We start from the raw sequence: 16901 nt of genomic DNA on the forward strand, positions 1-16901 counted from the left end.
GGGGGGGAAGAGAAATTGGACATATAAACAAATCTATACAAAAAAGGGATGATAAAAGTACCTATAAATATTAGACAATGATGTTCATAGAATTAAATATGTGGCTGATAAGCATACTCCATATTGAGTCCCTTCAGGGTCATCGTGTCCAGTTCGTAGATCCATTTCAGTTCCCGTTTTTTCAAAAGGAGACAACGATCACCACCCCTCGGCGATTTCGGGACATGATCGATGACCCGATATCGAAACTGACTGATTGAGTGTCCCCGTTCAACGAAATGTCGTGCAACGGGTGATTCTTTACTCTCGGTCCTGATGGTACTTTTGTGCTTCACCATTCGTGATCTCACCTCTAGGGTCGTCTCTCCGACGTAACCCAAGCCACAAGGGCAGGTAATGAGGTAGATCATGAATGATGAAGCACATGTATATCCAGCCCCTATGGTGTACCTATTGCCTCTTAGTGGATGGAAAAAGTGGTCCCCCTTAATCAGGTTTCCACAGCAGGAACAATTTAGACAAGGAAAGTTGCCCTTCCTAGGGGGTTTAAGTGTAAGTTGTTTCTCAATCACAGCATTGGTGAAGTGTGAATGTACCACTCTGTCGCCGATGTTGGACCCCCTCTTGTAGGCCATCAAAGGAACCCTCGCAAACTCAGGGACTTCCGGACACCCCAATTCAAGTAATGACCAATGTTTTCTAATGATACCAGAAATAGCATAGCTCTCCGTGCCATACGTGGAAACAAAAGGTATCCTCGCCCCATCCGCCCTCCTGTTTTTGGGGACCAAAAGCTCACTTTGTGTCAAAGCTCTAGCTCTCTCGCAAGCCCCCTGTATCATATCTGCCGGGTAACCCCTACGTCGGGATTTGTCACACATGTCGCTCAATCGTTTGTCTACTGTATCATCATGCGTTATGCGTCTGACGCGCAATAATTGGCTCCATGGTAGAGATCGTTTCATTGTCAATGGATGATAACTATCATACAATAAGAGACTATTGCGGTCCGTATCTTTAGTGTGCAGATCCGTACATAGTCTGGTGCCTACTTTCCTAATCAGGACGTCCAGAAATTGCATTTCCGTAAGGGAGTATGATAAGGTAAACTTTAACTCCGGATAAATGGAGTTTAGGAATCCATGAAATTGCATGAGTTCCGTCAACGTTCCATTCCAGAGGACAAAAATGTCATCGATGTATCTACCCCAATATTGCAAATAGCATCTAAAGGGGGATACATAGATGTATCTCTCCTCCAAATCCCTGACAAAAATGTTGGCATATGTTGGTGCCATATTAGATCCCATGGCAGTGCCCTGCCGCTGCCGGTAGTACACCCCCCGGAACAAGAAATAATTGTTCATGAGGATGTACTCCAGCAGCAACAGGGCAAAGCCAACACATACTCTTGCCACGCAGACCAACACCCCCCAGGGAAAAGCCCCCACGGGTGTTGGTCTGCGCGGCAACAGCCGGGACCTGTGTGGCAAAAAAACTCTTCAATCTTATATGTCTGTATAATCGACGTAAGTCCAAATTCAAAGAGAACCAATCTGTCCTAGATTTTGGGCAAAAAGAAAGTCCCTTAGATAGGACAGATACCTCAATAGAAGTCAGTGGTCTGGAGGAGATATTTACCACTATGTCCTTTGGTGGAATCTCTGTTGATCTATCGGTGGCCTCTTGGTCGATCTCGTCGAGATCCCTTCTCCTTCTCTTCCGGGACCTATGGTGTTTTCGTCCTCCCCTGGATTTTCGACGGATGGGCCATCCTTCCTCTTCCTCCTCGTAGCTCCCGCTTGGCCTAAAAAAGACGAAGTCGATGCAATAGTGCCACTTTCAGTAATGCTTGAGTCATCCGTCGAAACGGATCCTCTAGATGAAAACCCAAAACGAGCCCCTATTTCTGGGAGCACGTCTTCTCTGCCGTCGTTGTCCCCCCATATTGTCGAATGGTTCAGAGATTTTACTTTTTGAAGACTGCCAATTGAAAACACGGCCATGACTATAATCGTCAATGTCACGGAACCATTTTATTTTCTTGATGTTTTCCAATTCGTGTTGATGCCGATTTAATATGGTGGATTTTTTATCTTTATGCAAATCCCAGTTTTCTTGGGACATATTATCCAATATGCCCCTCTCTATTGTTGATATTCGTTCTTTGCTGGCTTGGATCTCCAATTGTAAAATTCCACGTTTAGCACAATCATATCAAAAGCAAATTTATTTACAATTCCTTCAAACTTCGAGCAAAATGCTCCAGGTATACCCACCACCTTTTCGTATTCTGACAATGATGCAAGTAGAATTATGTCTGTTGCACGTGATGGGACGTTTTTGGGTCAACCGACGACCGATATGTTATTACGCAAGTGGGAAATAGAGAGTAAGAAGAATATTTCTCTTTCCCTGCATATGACAACTCTCTGCGAATATTATAAAGCAAAGAGAATCCCTAGAGGATTACGTCCCCACATCAGGCCAACATTGATGGCTGATAACAAAGCATTTTGCTCGAAGTTTGAAGGAATTGTAAATAAATTTGCTTTTGATATGATTGTGCTAAACGTGGAATTTTACAATTGGAGATCCAAGCCAGCAAAGAACGAATATCAACAATAGAGAGGGGCATATTGGATAATATGTCCCAAGAAAACTGGGATTTGCATAAAGATAAAAAATCCACCATATTAAATCGGCATCAACACGAATTGGAAAACATCAAGAAAATAAAATGGTTCTGTGACATTGACGATTATAGTCATGGCCGTGTTTTCAATTGGCAGTCTTCAAAAAGTAAAATCTCTGAACCATTCGACAATATGGGGGGACAACGACGGCAGAGAAGACGTGCTCCCAGAAATAGGGGCTCGTTTTGGGTTTTCATCTAGAGGATCCGTTTCGACGGATGACTCAAGCATTACTGAAAGTGGCACTATTGCATCGACTTCGTCTTATTTAGGCCAAGCGGGAGCTACGAGGAGGAAGAGGAAGGATGGCCCATCCGTCGAAAATCCAGGGGAGGACGAAAACACCATAGGTCCCGGAAGAGAAGGAGAAGGGATCTCGACGAGATCGACTAAGAGGCCACCGATAGATCAACGGAGATTCCACCAAAGGACATAGTGGTAAATATCTCCTCCAGACCACTGACTTCTATTGAGGTATCTGTCCTATCTAAGGGACTTTCTTTTTGCCCAAAATCTAGGACAGATTGTTTCTCTTTGAATTTGGACTTACGTCGATTATACAGACATATAAGATTGAAGAGATTTTTTGTCACACAGGTCCCGGCTGTTGCCGCGCAGACCAACACCCGTGGGGGCTTTTCCCTGGGGGGTGTTGGTCTGCGTGGCAAGAGTACGTATCAACCCCCTACTACTAATCCATATGTTGAAGTTTTCATCAAAGAAGTTGACAGAGATATTGAGAAATTGAGATTAAAATCTTTGACTAGCAAACGCAAACAACACTATAATCTAACAAAAGCTGAATATATTGCTCTTAATACCTTGTCCGCAGATAAGAGTATTACCATCAAACCTGCGGACAAGGGAGGAGCAATAGTAGTCATGGACACATGCATGTGCATCCAGGAGATACAGGGTCAACTAAATGTAGTGGAGGTATATGAAAAACTTTGGTATAATCCTACTTCAAAATTGCAGACCCAATTGCGGATCATGTTTAATGAGGCCCTTATTCAGGGCATCATAGACTCTGATCTGCTGAAATTTTTGGACGTACAACATCTGATACTGCCAACACTATACGTCCTCCCGAAGATACACAAAAATCTTAAACAGCCACCAGGGAGACCCATTGTCTCGGGCTGTGGCTCACTTTTTTCCAACATTGCCCGGTTCTTAGACAGACTCCTGCGGGTCTATGCGGAGGGTGCCTCTTCATACATTAAGGATACTACACACTTCCTTAATCGAATTCTGCCTATGACTGTAACAGAGAATACCATCTTGGTCTCGTTTGACGTGACGGCTCTCTACACCTCCATCACACATGCTGGGGGTGTGGAGGCTGTTACGAGATATCTTGTTGCATCGGATATGGATGGATCTTGTGTTGGCTTTGCCCTGTCGCTGCTGGAGTACATCCTCATGAACAATTATTTCTTGTTCCGGGGGGTGTACTACCGGCAGCGGCAGGGCACTGCCATGGGATCTAATATGGCACCAACATATGCCAACATTTTTGTCAGGGATTTGGAGGAGAGATACATCTATGTATCCCCCTTTAGATGCTATTTGCAATATTGGGGTAGATACATCGATGCCATTTTTGTCCTCTGGAATGGAACGTTGACGGAACTCATGCAATTTCATGGATTCCTAAACTCCATTTATCCGGAGTTAAAGTTTACCTTATCATACTCCCTTACGGAAATGCAATTTCTGGACGTCCTGATTAGGAAAGTAGGCACCAGACTATGTACGGATCTGCACACTAAAGATACGGACCGCAATAGTCTCTTATTGTATGATAGTTATCATCCATTGACAATGAAACGATCTCTACCATGGAGCCAATTATTGCGCGTCAGACGCATAACGCATGATGATACAGTAGACAAACGATTGAGCGACATGTGTGACAAATTCCGACGTAGGGGTTACCCGGCAGATATGATACAGGGGGCTTGCGAGAGAGCTAGAGCTTTGACACAAAGTGAGCTTTTGGTCCCCAAAAACAGGAGGGCGGATGGGGCGAGGATACCTTTTGTTTCCACGTATGGCACGGAGAGCTATGCTATTTCTGGTATCATTAGAAAACATTGGTCATTACTTGAATTGGGGTGTCCGGAAGTCCCTGAGTTTGCGAGGGTTCCTTTGATGGCCTACAAGAGGGGGTCCAACATCGGCGACAGAGTGGTACATTCACACTTCACCAATGCTGTGATTGAGAAACAACTTACACTTAAACCCCCTAGGAAGGGCAACTTTCCTTGTCTAAATTGTTCCTGCTGTGGAAACCTGATTAAGGGGGACCACTTTTTCCATCCACTAAGAGGCAATAGGTACACCATAGGGGCTGGATATACATGTGCTTCATCATTCATGATCTACCTCATTACCTGCCCTTGTGGCTTGGGTTACGTCGGAGAGACGACCCTAGAGGTGAGATCACGAATGGTGAAGCACAAAAGTACCATCAGGACTGAGAGTAAAGAATCACCCGTTGCACGACATTTCGTTGAACGGGGACACTCAATCAGTCAGTTTCGATATCGGGTCATCGATCATGTCCCGAAATCGCCGAGGGGTGGTGATCGTTGTCTCCTTTTGAAAAAACGGGAACTGAAATGGATCTACGAACTGGACACGATGACCCCGAAGGGACTCAATATGGAGTATGCTTATCAGCCACATATTTAATTCTATGATCATTGTCTAATATTTATAGGTACTTTTATCATCCCTTTTTTGTATAGATTTGTTTTTATGTCCAATTTCTCTTCCCCCCCCCCCTTTTTTGTTTTTTCTTTCACAGGTTCTTACAGCTGTTGGTACTGTGCTCCTCCCGCATCCCTTGCCGTTGTCATGCATCAAATGCAGAATTGCTGACGGCTAAAATATGACTATTATATGCAGACCTATGTGTCTAAATAAAATTTGTGCATTTGAAAATTGGACCGTCTTGTGTTCTATTTCTAGGATATTCTATAGATATGGGTGTAATTATATTATGGATATCCCAACATGTACATTTGAAAGGATAATGCAAAGAATAAGAGGTTTTTTTAACCCCATTTGAGGCATATCCCAATATGTATAAATACACCTAGTACTATATTACATTTGTTGGGAAAGATGGACCTAACTGGTTCCCTTATTTACATGCACTATATAACATGTAATGTGTATATGTATATATTGGATATGTGCATTATACATATTAACATGTGAACTGTATATAGATCTCCCGTTGGAGATATCCAGCATCTTCTAGTGTAGAAAAACGCTGCCGGAGGTACGTGGCACGATATCTTGCATGTGATACCTACTAAGAAAGGCCTAGCATGGAGGTTCCTTCCAAAATGGCGCCGCGCATGCGCAGTGATGGATTTTACCTACAGTCTCTCAAAGGGAGAGCTCTAGTGCCTTGGGCTCCAACAAAATGGCGCCGCGCATGCGCGGTAGCATAATACGTCCGGGAACACTCTCTGACATGCGCATGAGGTTTATTCAGACGCTGCAGACATGTGGCAGTATGTAGCGTGGAGGAGACGCAGACCACCAGTATGTAAGTTAACCAAGGGGTGTTTTTAATTAAAGGGGTTGTCCCGCGCCGAAAGGTTTTTTTTTTTTTTTCAATAGCCCCCCCGTTCGGCGCGAGACAAACCCGATGCAGGGGTTTAAAAATAAAAACCGGATAGTACTTACCCGAATCCCCGCGCTCCGGTGACTTCTTACTAACCTTGCGAAGATGGCCGCCGGGATCTTCACCCTCGTTGGACCGCAGGTCTTCTGTGCGGTCCATTGCCGATTCCAGCCTCCTGATTGGCTGGAATCGGCACACGTGACGGGGCGGAGCTACGAGGAGCAGCTCTCCAGCACGAGCAGCCCCATTCAACATGGAGAAGACCGGACTGCGCAAGCGCGTCTAATCGGGCGATTAGACGCTGAAAATTAGACGGCACCATGGAGACGGGGACGCTAGCAACGGAACAGGTAAGTGAATAACTTCTGTATGGCTCATATTTAATGCACGATGTATATTACAAAGTGCATTAATATGGCCATACAGAAGTGTATACCCAAACTTTGTTTCGCGGGACAACCCCTTTAACTAAATTGCGATGATCTGTGATTGGTTATGGATGTATGCACTCTGCTATAAAAGACCTGTTTAGACCATACTTTGTTAGCATGAAGGCGGCTTATTCAAGCCGAAACGTCGCTGTCTGTGGGTGATGGGTAAATACCATTGGATTTTTCATTGCATCCTGAAGTGCTGCCGGATCCCTTTCTTATATGGACTTTTGATTTGGAGGCATTGGTTTGGATCTCCTTACTGGTGATTGCACATAGGTCTAACCCCTATTGGGATTTCTTTTTTGTGCTGCTGATTCAATCTCTTTGATAAAATTGTGATTGGTTAAGTGTCAGCCAATCACAGCCAGCGTTTTCAGGAGTTGGGGATTTTTCAATCCGTGGCCAGATGATGATGAAGAGAAACAATGCCAGGCGAAGAGGAGAAGCTGCTGCGGTGTCGGAGAGCGCTTCTAAGGTGATGTATACTGTTTTTCTAATTTTTCCCTGCAGCTAGGGCTTAGATTTGGCTTTGACAGTAGGATTTCCTACTGTCAAAGTTGCATCGCACCACACGAAAACATGGATTATACCTACCTGATAATCAGGTTTCCAGGAGTCTCCACGACAGCACCAATTGAGATTGCCTCCTCCTGATAGGACAGGAACATACTGAGAGGTTAAAAGCTCCCCCCCTTCCCCACTTTCCTCAGTGGTTTCTAACGAATTGCCGGGGTAGGAGCTTAAATTAAATTCTTTCCCTAACTAGGATTTTTTATTTTTTTTTGGAGGGGGAATTATATTCTATAATTTCTTTTCTATCCATTTAGGGGGGGAAGGTACGGGTGCTGTCGTGGAGACTCCTGGAAACCTGATTATCAGGTAGGTATAATCCATTTTTCCCCCAGTCGTCTCCACGACAGCACCAATTGAGACGTACCAACTAAAGTCTTTTCCTAGGGTGGGATTGCTGCCGAGAGGACTTTGCGGCCGAAGGCCATGTCCTCGTCCTGCTGCACTTTTACCCTATAATGTTTAATGAACGTGTGGTTTTTTTTCCAGACTGCGGCTTTGCATATCTGCTCGACCGAGGCTGAGCTATGTTCGGCCCATGAGGATGCTGCTGCCCTTGTAGAATGGGTTCTAAGAGCTAAGGGGATTTCCTTCCCGAGGGCCTTATAGGACTCTATGATGGCCAGGCGGATCCACCTGGCTATGGAGTTTTTTGCCGCTTTGTTCCCTTTATTTGGGCCACTGAACTGGACGAACAGGTTGTCGTCCCGTCTCCAGTGGCTTGTAGCATCTATGTAGCCTAGGACTGCTCTCCTGACGTCCAGGCAGCTTAGGATATTTTTCTTCCTCGTTTTTAGGTTTGCTAAAAAATGAGGGAATTATTACGTCCTGGGACCTATAAAAATGTGATACCACCTTTGGCATGAAGGCAGGGTCCGTTTTAAATACTAATTTGGAGTCCGAGATTTTTAGAAATGGGTGGCGAATGGACAAAGCCTGAAGCTCGCTAACCCTCCTCGCAGACGTGATGGCTACTAGAAAAACGGTCTTGATCGTAAGCATTTTTATCGGAAGTGCTTCGATTGGCTCGAATGGTTCCGCTGACATGGCCCTTAGAACCCAATTAAGGTTCCAGTCTGGAACAAGTTTTATGGGTCTAGGTCGTAATCTAGCTGCTGCTGTCAGGAACCTGTTGACCCATCTATTGTCCGTAAACTTTGTGTCGCATATGGCGCTAAGGGCTGCGACCTGGACCTTCAGGGTACTTAGAGAGAGGCCCATCTGTAGGCCCTCCTGCAAGAATTCTAAGATCAAAGGGATGCTCGGGATAGAATCCCCGGAATCCCTTCCCTGTCTCCATGAGGAGAACCTTCTCCAAACCTTCTGGTATATAAGGTGGGTCGTCTTTTTTCTGCTGGACATTAACGTTTCTACCACTCTTTGTGAGAATCCCTTCCCCCTTAGTGAGGATTCCTCAAGAGCCATGCTGTTAAGTGGAGTCTGTCTAAGCCCGGGTGGTTCAGTGGCCCCTGTGATAGCAGATCTGTCCAGGTCGGAAAGGTGACTGGGTCCTGGACACTCAATGTTGTCAGAAGACCGAACCAACTTCTCTTGGGCCAGAAGGGGGTCACCAGGATTAGCGTGCATACCTGGGTTCTGAAATGTTGTAAGACCCTGGGGATCAGCGGTATCGGAGGAAACGCGTACGCTAGCCCCTTTCCCCAGTCCTGGCCTAGGGCGTCTATTGCTGTAGGACGATCTCCTGGCCGGAGGGAGAAGAAATTGCCTACTTTGGCGTTCTCCCTGGTTGCAAATAGGTCCAATTGTGGGGTCCCCCACCGGTTGGTCAGGATTCTGAATGCCTCCAGGGAGAGAGACCATTCTCCTGGGTCTATCTGCCTCCTGCTGAGGAAGTCCGCTTTTTGGTTTAGCGTCCCTTTTAAGTGTGTTGCCGTGATCGAAAGGATCCGGCCCTCTGCCCAGTGGAATATTTTCTGCGAAATGTTTTGCAGGGCAGGCGACCTTGTGCCCCCCTTGTGCGAATATGGGCGACCGTGGTGGTATTGTCCGACAGTATCTTTATATGCTGGTTCCGTAGCGAGTTTCCTAACTGCTGTAGGACCCACCATACGGCCTGTAGCTCTCTGTAATTGGAGGATTGTTCTTTTATCCTTTGGGACCACGGGCCCTGAAAGAACTGGTTCCCCACATGCGCTCCCCATCCCCAGGCGCTTGCATCCGTTGTGATGTGCGTGCCTGGGTTTTGTAGCCAATGAACCCCTTCCTGCAGGTTCGCTGGGGATGTCCACCAACGCAGGGATGTTTTCACTGTGTTTGGGATATACATTTTTGTCCCTAGCGAGGACTGCTTCTTGTCCCATGTGGATAGGACGGATGCCTGTAGAGCTCTGGTGTGAGCCTGGGCCCATGCTACTCCGGGAATGCATGATGTTAGGCTTCCCAGGAGAGACATGGCTTCCCAAATTGTGCATGATCATTTCTGTAGGAAGGATCTGACCAGCCTTTGGATTTTTTGTATTTTTTCCTCCGGCAGGCAGGAGCATTGTAATTCTGAGTTGAGCGTTATGCCTAAAAACGTCTTCTTCCTGTCGGGGTCTAAGCTGGATTTTTCCCAGTTAATGATCCATCCTAGAGACTGGAGGAGTTCTAGCACTATCCCCAGGTGCTTCGTTAGTAGTTTCCTGGACTCTGCTATTATTAAAATATCGTCCAGGTAAGGTATTATTAGGACCGACTTTTTCCTCAGGTAGGCAGCTACCTCTGCCATAATTTTGGTAAAAATTCTGGGTGCTGAGGAGATCCCGAAAGGCAGGCATCTGAATTGGTGGTGCTCTATTCCTTTGCCCATATCCACTGCAAACCTTAGGTATCTTTGGGACCCCTCGTGGATCGGTATGTGGAAATAAGCGTCCTTCAGATCGATGGATGCCATGTAGGCCCCTTTGGGAATCAACTTTATCGTTGAAGAGATGGACTCCATTTTGAATTTTCTGTACCTGACACAGGTGTTCAAAGGCTTCAGATTCACTATCATCCGCTGTTTCCCGCAAGGTTTTCTTACTAGGAAGAGCCTGGAATAATGGCCCTGAGTTTCCTCGTTTTTCGATACGGGGGATATTGCGTTTAGATGTTGCAGGTCCCGAACGCGCTCTGCCTTAGTAAGTGTAACTGTTGCCCTGAGCCTCCTGTGATAATGAATTTCCTTCTGGGGAGGGACACCAGTTCTATCTGGTATCCCTGCTGTAGGATCTTTGGAATCCATGGGCCTTCGCAAATTGCGGCCCATTGGTCCACAAAGTTCCCCAGACTTGCCCCTACGGAGCTGGCGTCAGGGTCTCTGCTTGGGCTCCCCCTGGTGGGGATTAAAGAGGATATTTCTCCCTCTGCCCCCCTTGGGGTAACTCCAGCGGCCTGTCTTGCCCTTGCCTCAGTAGGCCTCGGGCTGTTGCCCTGGGGTTCGGAAGAAGGTCTTCCCTCTCTGCGGCTTTTCTTCCGGGAATCCATTTTTTTTGTCGGCCGCCTTCTCCAGGATTTTGTCTAGGTCTGGTCCGAACAAAAACTGACCGTAGAACGGGAGGGCGCATAGTTTATTTTTTGAGGCTAGGTCGCCTGACCATGATTTCAGCCATAGTACTCTTCTGGCTGAGTTAGATCGGGCTGTAGCTTTTGCCGAGAGTTTAACCATTTCGGCCGCGGCATCCGCTAGGAAATTTGTCGCCATACGCAGGATAGGTAGGGAATTTAGGATCTGTTCCCTTGGTGTTTTATTGGTTAAGTGTAGCTCCAGCTGTTCGAGCCATACCCCCAGAGTGCGCGCCACGCAAGTGGCTGCGATCCCTGGCCTAAGTATGCTTGCTGCTGCCTCCCATGATTTTTGTAGAAGGCCTTCGGCTTTGCGATCCATGGGATCTTTTAACTGTGCGGTGTCCTCAAAGGGCAGGCTTGTCCTCCTAGCTACTTTGGCCACTGGGACGTCTACCTTGGGTATCTCCTCCCAGCTTGCGCAAACTTCCTCCTAGAATGGGTACCTTCTTTTTACCCCTCTAGCGGAGAAGGAACCTGCGTCTGGTTTCTTCCACTCCTTTTGGATAATTTTAATGATGTTTTTGTGGACAGGGAAGGTATGTTTACGCCTCTCCCCTAGTCCACCGAATATCTCATCTTGCAGGGTGCGTGGTTCTCTGGGCTCTTCCATTTTTAATGTAGCCCTGACTGACTTAATCAATTCTGTTAAGTCGTCCTGACGGAAAAGGTATCTTTTGTAGTCCTCATCGTCTGAGGACTCCTCGGCCGCCTGTTCCTCTTGCTCCGATCCGATAGAACTCTCGGAGTCGGAAGGCTCGTCAGGAACATACGCCTTTTTCTGGCATTTCTCTGGTGGCGCCAGCTGTGACGTTAGGGTTGATCGAACCTCCTCCTTCACCAATTTCCTTACGTCCTCCATGAATCCCCCCCGATTCCTCTCTGACTAGCCTAGCTACGCATGCCTTGCATAGAGGCCTCTGGTACGTAGCTGGCAGTCTCGTCCCGCACTCCACGCATTTTTTGGGTTTTGTTCTGGGGGGGGGGGGGGGGGGGGGGGGGATGTCTTTTTTATCCCCCTGACAAACAAAAAAAAAGGGTAAGTATTTTTTGCGGGTAAATATGCAATTTTTCCATATACAATACATTGGATTTTGCATTTTGTATTTTTTGCAGCACTGGCTACTTACGGCCGCTGAGGCTGAGGTTTCAGCTATCTCTGGGGCTGGAGCACTCATTACTGTACCGGTGCTGCAGACACCCTGCAAACCTGTAGTGCTGGTCCACCTTCTGGCTTCTCTCAGGTTCCTTATTTTGAATTTTCGCGCTCCTGCGCTAAGCCCCGCCCCCTCCGTGCGGCTCCTGATGCGAGCGTGATGACGTCACCACGCTGGACATGTGACGCGACGCCCCGCCCCCCGCCGTCAAAGGGTTTCCTGGAGCGCTGCGCTGTGACTATACAAGGAGGAGGAGGGGGACTGAGGCTCCCGCTTTGTACCCCCCATGGGCCGCCGCGGGAGGAACCTGGCCCAGGGGTTACCACCCCATGTGGCGTCCCGGGAGTCGTCTGGCTGGGAAGGGAGGACAGGCTGACCCACTGCCCTCCGATCCGCCCGTGAGTATGCTTTGGCTGGCTTCTCCACCAGCCCTTCTCAGAGATCCTGCCTCCTGGCAGGACAGGAAGACACTGAGGAAAGTGGGGAAGGGGGGGAGCTTTTAACCTCTCAGTGTGTTCCTGTCCTATCAGGAGGAGGCAATCTCAATTGGTGCTGTCGTGGAGACGACTGGGGGAAAATCCCGTTTTCGAGTGATACGATGCCACAGAGAGGAAGGCTCTATAGGGAAACATGGGCTACAAAACCTCACGAGTCGTGGTAATATCGCCGGACCCACAAGGTTCCCCAAAATGGCGGCGCTAGCGAGGACTCAAGCAGCATTCCCGCTAGGTGCAGCGAGGACACAAGCGAAGAGCGGGTGCCAGAGAAGCCTTTTCTGTCCCTTCAGAGGTCAAAGAGACAACCTCCTGTGTGCTGCCATGATGGACAACCTGGAAACATTCAGCTACTGAACCACGTGAGAAGAAAACATGGCGCTGCGTTTCAATGCTGGATTGGTGTTTTCATGAAACTGCGGTCTGGTAGTCAGAAACGCTGTCCCTCTGTAGCGCTCAGCACACCCTCCCGTGGTGCCTAGTAATACCCCTCCACCCCTCCCCCTCCGGCAGCGCCTGGTAAACCCCCTGTGGCACACGCTACACCCTTATTAGATTTCAAATTCTAATAGTCTGGTGATGACTAAAAATATTCTGCCCTGAGGGGTCAGAGTAACAACTAGAGCGTCTGTGGTCTCTGCATCTACCTGGTGATCCAATGGAAGGAGCGCATGTTCTTCTGAGTAACAAAGTGGAAGGTCAGGTCTGGGGGGCGGCATTGGTGGGCTTGTCCCGCATCTCACTGGAGGACACAAAGGGGATTAAATCAATCTAGTATTTATTCTTGTCCTCTTACCTGGTGACCCCGCCCCCAGCATGGCGGCCGCGTACACATCCCGCCGGCCCTCTACATACTCCCACTCCTCTTACCTGGTGACCCTGCCTCCAGCATGGCGGCCACGTACACATCCCTCTACATACTCCCACTCCTCTTACCTGGTGACCCCGCCTCCATCATGGCGGTCGCGTACATATCCCTCTACATACTCCCACTCCTCTTACCTGGTGACCCCACCTCCATCATGGCGGCCGCGTACACATCCCGCCGGCCCTCTACATACTCCCACTCCTCTTACCTGGTGATCCCGCCTCCAACATGGCGGCCGCGTACACATCCCTCTACATACTCCCACTCCTCTTACCTGGTGACCCCGCCTCCAGCATGGCGGCCGCGTACACATCCCGCCGGCCCTCTACATACTCCCACTCCTCCATGGAGAAATAGACGGCCACATCCTGACACCTTATAGGAACCTGACAACACAATAGCCAGTCATCAGCCAGAGCCCCCCGCTAGAATGTCCCCCCACATTCCCCGCAGTCACCTCTCCTGTCAGCAGCTCCGTCATCTTGTTGGTGAGTTCTAGAAGCTTCTGGATCAGGGAGTGAGGATGGATGATGGGAGTCGCTGTCTTCTTCACTGCTGTGTACTCCTGTGGATGGAGGGAGACGTGTAGAGAACTTACTGTGTATGACCTGCGTTACTTGTTATTTAAGGGGTTAATACGTCTCCATTCACATCGTGTTGTTGGGATCCAGGAGTACAAAAATAGTCAACATGGCTGCATTTTTGTACTTCTTATCAAATACTAGTGTATGTAAGCGTTATATTATGTATTATCACATGGCAGGGTGTAGCGTCCAGCGGCGGCCGCCGGTGAAGGCGTAGCGTCATTGTAACCCCAATCTACTTACAGGACCCACGGCTCGGCCTGGAATGGAGGGAACACCCATTGGACTTCAGGGCACAACTGAATAGATTCCAGGCCCCATTGCTCGCTTGTAGAGCCATCAAGGTACAAAAACAATAGAACGCCCCCCAAAAGTGACCCCATTTTGAAATCTAGACCCCATAGCCCGTTTATCTAGGTGTGTACTGAGCATTCTGACTCCACGGTTTTTTACAAAAATTATTATAAACAGGTGAAAAATTGTTAAGATTTTATTTTTTTCATCAATGTCACTTTCATGAGTTTCCTTTTTTCAAGCACCCCAAATGTTATAGCACTGGTTCTTCTGTGCTCGGCAATACCCCCATTGTGGCCCCAATCTGGTTACTGGACCCATGGCTCGGCCTGGAATGCAGGGAATGCCCGTTGGACTTCAGGACACAACTGAATAAACTCCAGGCCCAATTGTCCCTTGTGCAGAAAAAAACTGACTCCCTAAAAAGACCCCCCACCCCATTTGGCGTCCCCTAAATTCTAGATACAAGTAATACTGCAAACTGTGTGGTATGTCTGAAGACAGGGGGAATCCGCCAGAATCCGGCGCTCACATTCGACAGACTATGAGCAGACTCAAGTAACCCCAAGTATCTCCAGGGAATGACAAGAAGGGCATTCTTCAGTCTAGCTTTACTCCTTTACTCCCTTCTCTTCTCCTGTACCCGGATTAGCAGAGTACGGCTTCTGCGGCAGACTTACACCAGACCGCCACCTACAGCTACACCTAGGGTTGCCACCCAACCGTTAATTCACCAGCCTGGCTGGTGGCGGTATATTTTTTTTACCGGCCCTTAGAGGCCAGTATTCTTGAATGTTTCCTGCAGGAAGATCCCGGTTGAGCGGTCGGTGGAGGCCGGCTACACGGCCAGACTGCGGAGCTGACAGCCGGCTTTGATCTCCTCATGAACTGGCGGCGCTCAGAGAGGAGATTCTCCTACATCCAGATATCCGGCCGCCAGCTCCAGAGATCAGGCGCTGCTAATAGTGTATGGGCTGCTAGGAGGAAGGGTCACCTGACTGGACTGGAAGGGGCAGGGCTTACCATTAATGCAGCTCTATGGAAGGAAGAGGAGGCGGGGGAAGGGCTGGGAGGGCTGCTGTGGTGAAAGGCAATGAGGAGGGGGAGCAGAGCGCGAGGAAGGCAATGAGGAGAGGGAGCAGAGCGCGAGGAAGGCAATGAGGAGAGGGAGCAGAGCGCGAGGAAGGCAATGGGGAGAGGGAGCAGAGCGCGAGGAAGGCAATGGGGAGAGGGAGCAGAGCGCGAGGAAGGCAATGGGGAGAGGGAGCAGAGCGCGAGGAAGGCAATGGGGAGAGGGAGCAGAGCGCGAGGAAGGCAATGGGGAGGGCGAGCAGAGCGCGAGCAAGGCAATGGGGAGGGCGAGCAGAGCGCGAGCAAGGCAATGGGGAGGGCGAGCAGAGCGCGAGCAAGGCAATGGGGAGGGCGAGCAGAGCGCGAGCAAGGCAATGGGGAGGGCGAGCAGAGCGCGAGCAAGGCAATGGGGAGGGCGAGCAGAGCGCGAGCAAGGCAATGGGGAGGGGGAGCAGAGCGCGAGCAAGGCAATGGGGAGGGGGAGCAGAGCGCGAGGAAGGCAATGGGGAGGGGGAGCAGAGCGCGAGGAAGGCAATGGGGAGGGGGAGCAGAGCGCGAGGAAGGCAATGGGGAGGGGGAGCAGAGCGCGAGGAAGGCAATGGGGAGGGGGAGCAGAGCGCGAGGAAGGCAATGGGGAGGGGGAGCAGAGCGCGAGGAAGGCAATGGGAAGGGGGAGCAGAGCGCGAGGAAGGCAATGGGGAGGGGGAGCAGAGCGCGAGGAAGGCAATGGGGAGGGGGAGCAGAGCGCGAGGAAGGCAATGGGGAGGGGGAGCAGAGCGCGAGGAAGGCAATGGGGAGGGGGAGCAGAGCGCGAGGAAGGCAATGGGGAGGGGGAGCAGAGCGCGAGGAAGGCAATGGGGAGGGGGAGCAGAGCGCGAGGAAGGCAATGGGGAGGGGGAGCAGAGCGCGAGGAAGGCAATGGGGAGGGGGAGCAGAGCGCGAGGAAGGCAATGGGGAGGGGGAGCAGAGCGCGAGGAAGGCAATGGGGAGGGGGAGCAGAGCGCGAGGAAGGCAATGGGGAGGGGGAGCAGAGCGCGAGGAAGGCAATGGGGAGGGGGAGCAGAGCGCGAGGAAGGCAATGGGGAGGGGGAGCAGAGCGCGAGGAAGGCAATGGGGAGGGGGAGCAGAGCGCGAGGAAGGCAATGGGGAGGGGGAGCAGAGCGCGAGGAAGGCAATGGGGAGGGGGAGCAGAGCGCGAGGAAGGCAATGGGGAGGGGGAGCAGAGCGCGAGGAAGGCAATGGGGAGGGGGAGCAGAGCGCGAGGAAGGCAATGGGGAGAGGGAGCAGAGCGCGAGGAAGGCAATGGGGAGAGGGAGCAGAGCGCGAGGAAGGCAATGGGGAGAGGGAGCAGAGCGCGAGGAAGGCAATGGGGAGAGGGAGCAGAGCGCGAGGAAGGCAATGGGGAGAGGGAGCAGAGCGCGAGGAAGGCAATGGGGAGAGGGAGCAGAGCGCGAGGAAGGCAATGGGGAGAGGGAGCAGAGCGCGAGGAAGGCAATGGGGAGAGGGAGCAGAGCGCGAGGAAGGCAATGGGGAGAGGGAGCAGA

The 16901-nt window shown here is 49.9% G+C and overlaps 1 protein-coding gene across 1 annotated transcript in view; it reads right to left on the reverse strand.

Moving 5' to 3' along the window:
• LOC136617896 (zinc finger protein 432-like) overlaps positions 1–13799 on the reverse strand; it is a 40286-nt gene extending 26487 nt beyond the window's left edge. Inside the window, exons 1-2 of the mRNA XM_066594290.1 lie at positions 13683–13799; positions 13188–13282 (exon numbers count right to left, since the gene is read on the reverse strand). Of these exons, the coding sequence (XP_066450387.1) occupies positions 13188–13282; positions 13683–13755 (168 nt within the window). The 5' untranslated portion in view covers positions 13756–13799. The remainder of the gene's footprint in view (positions 1–13187; positions 13283–13682) is intronic.
• Between the last annotated feature and the right edge of the window lie 3102 nt (positions 13800–16901).

This window comes from Eleutherodactylus coqui, chromosome 1 (genome assembly GCF_035609145.1).
Source record: "Eleutherodactylus coqui strain aEleCoq1 chromosome 1, aEleCoq1.hap1, whole genome shotgun sequence".
Taxonomy (NCBI): domain Eukaryota; kingdom Metazoa; phylum Chordata; class Amphibia; order Anura; family Eleutherodactylidae; genus Eleutherodactylus; species Eleutherodactylus coqui.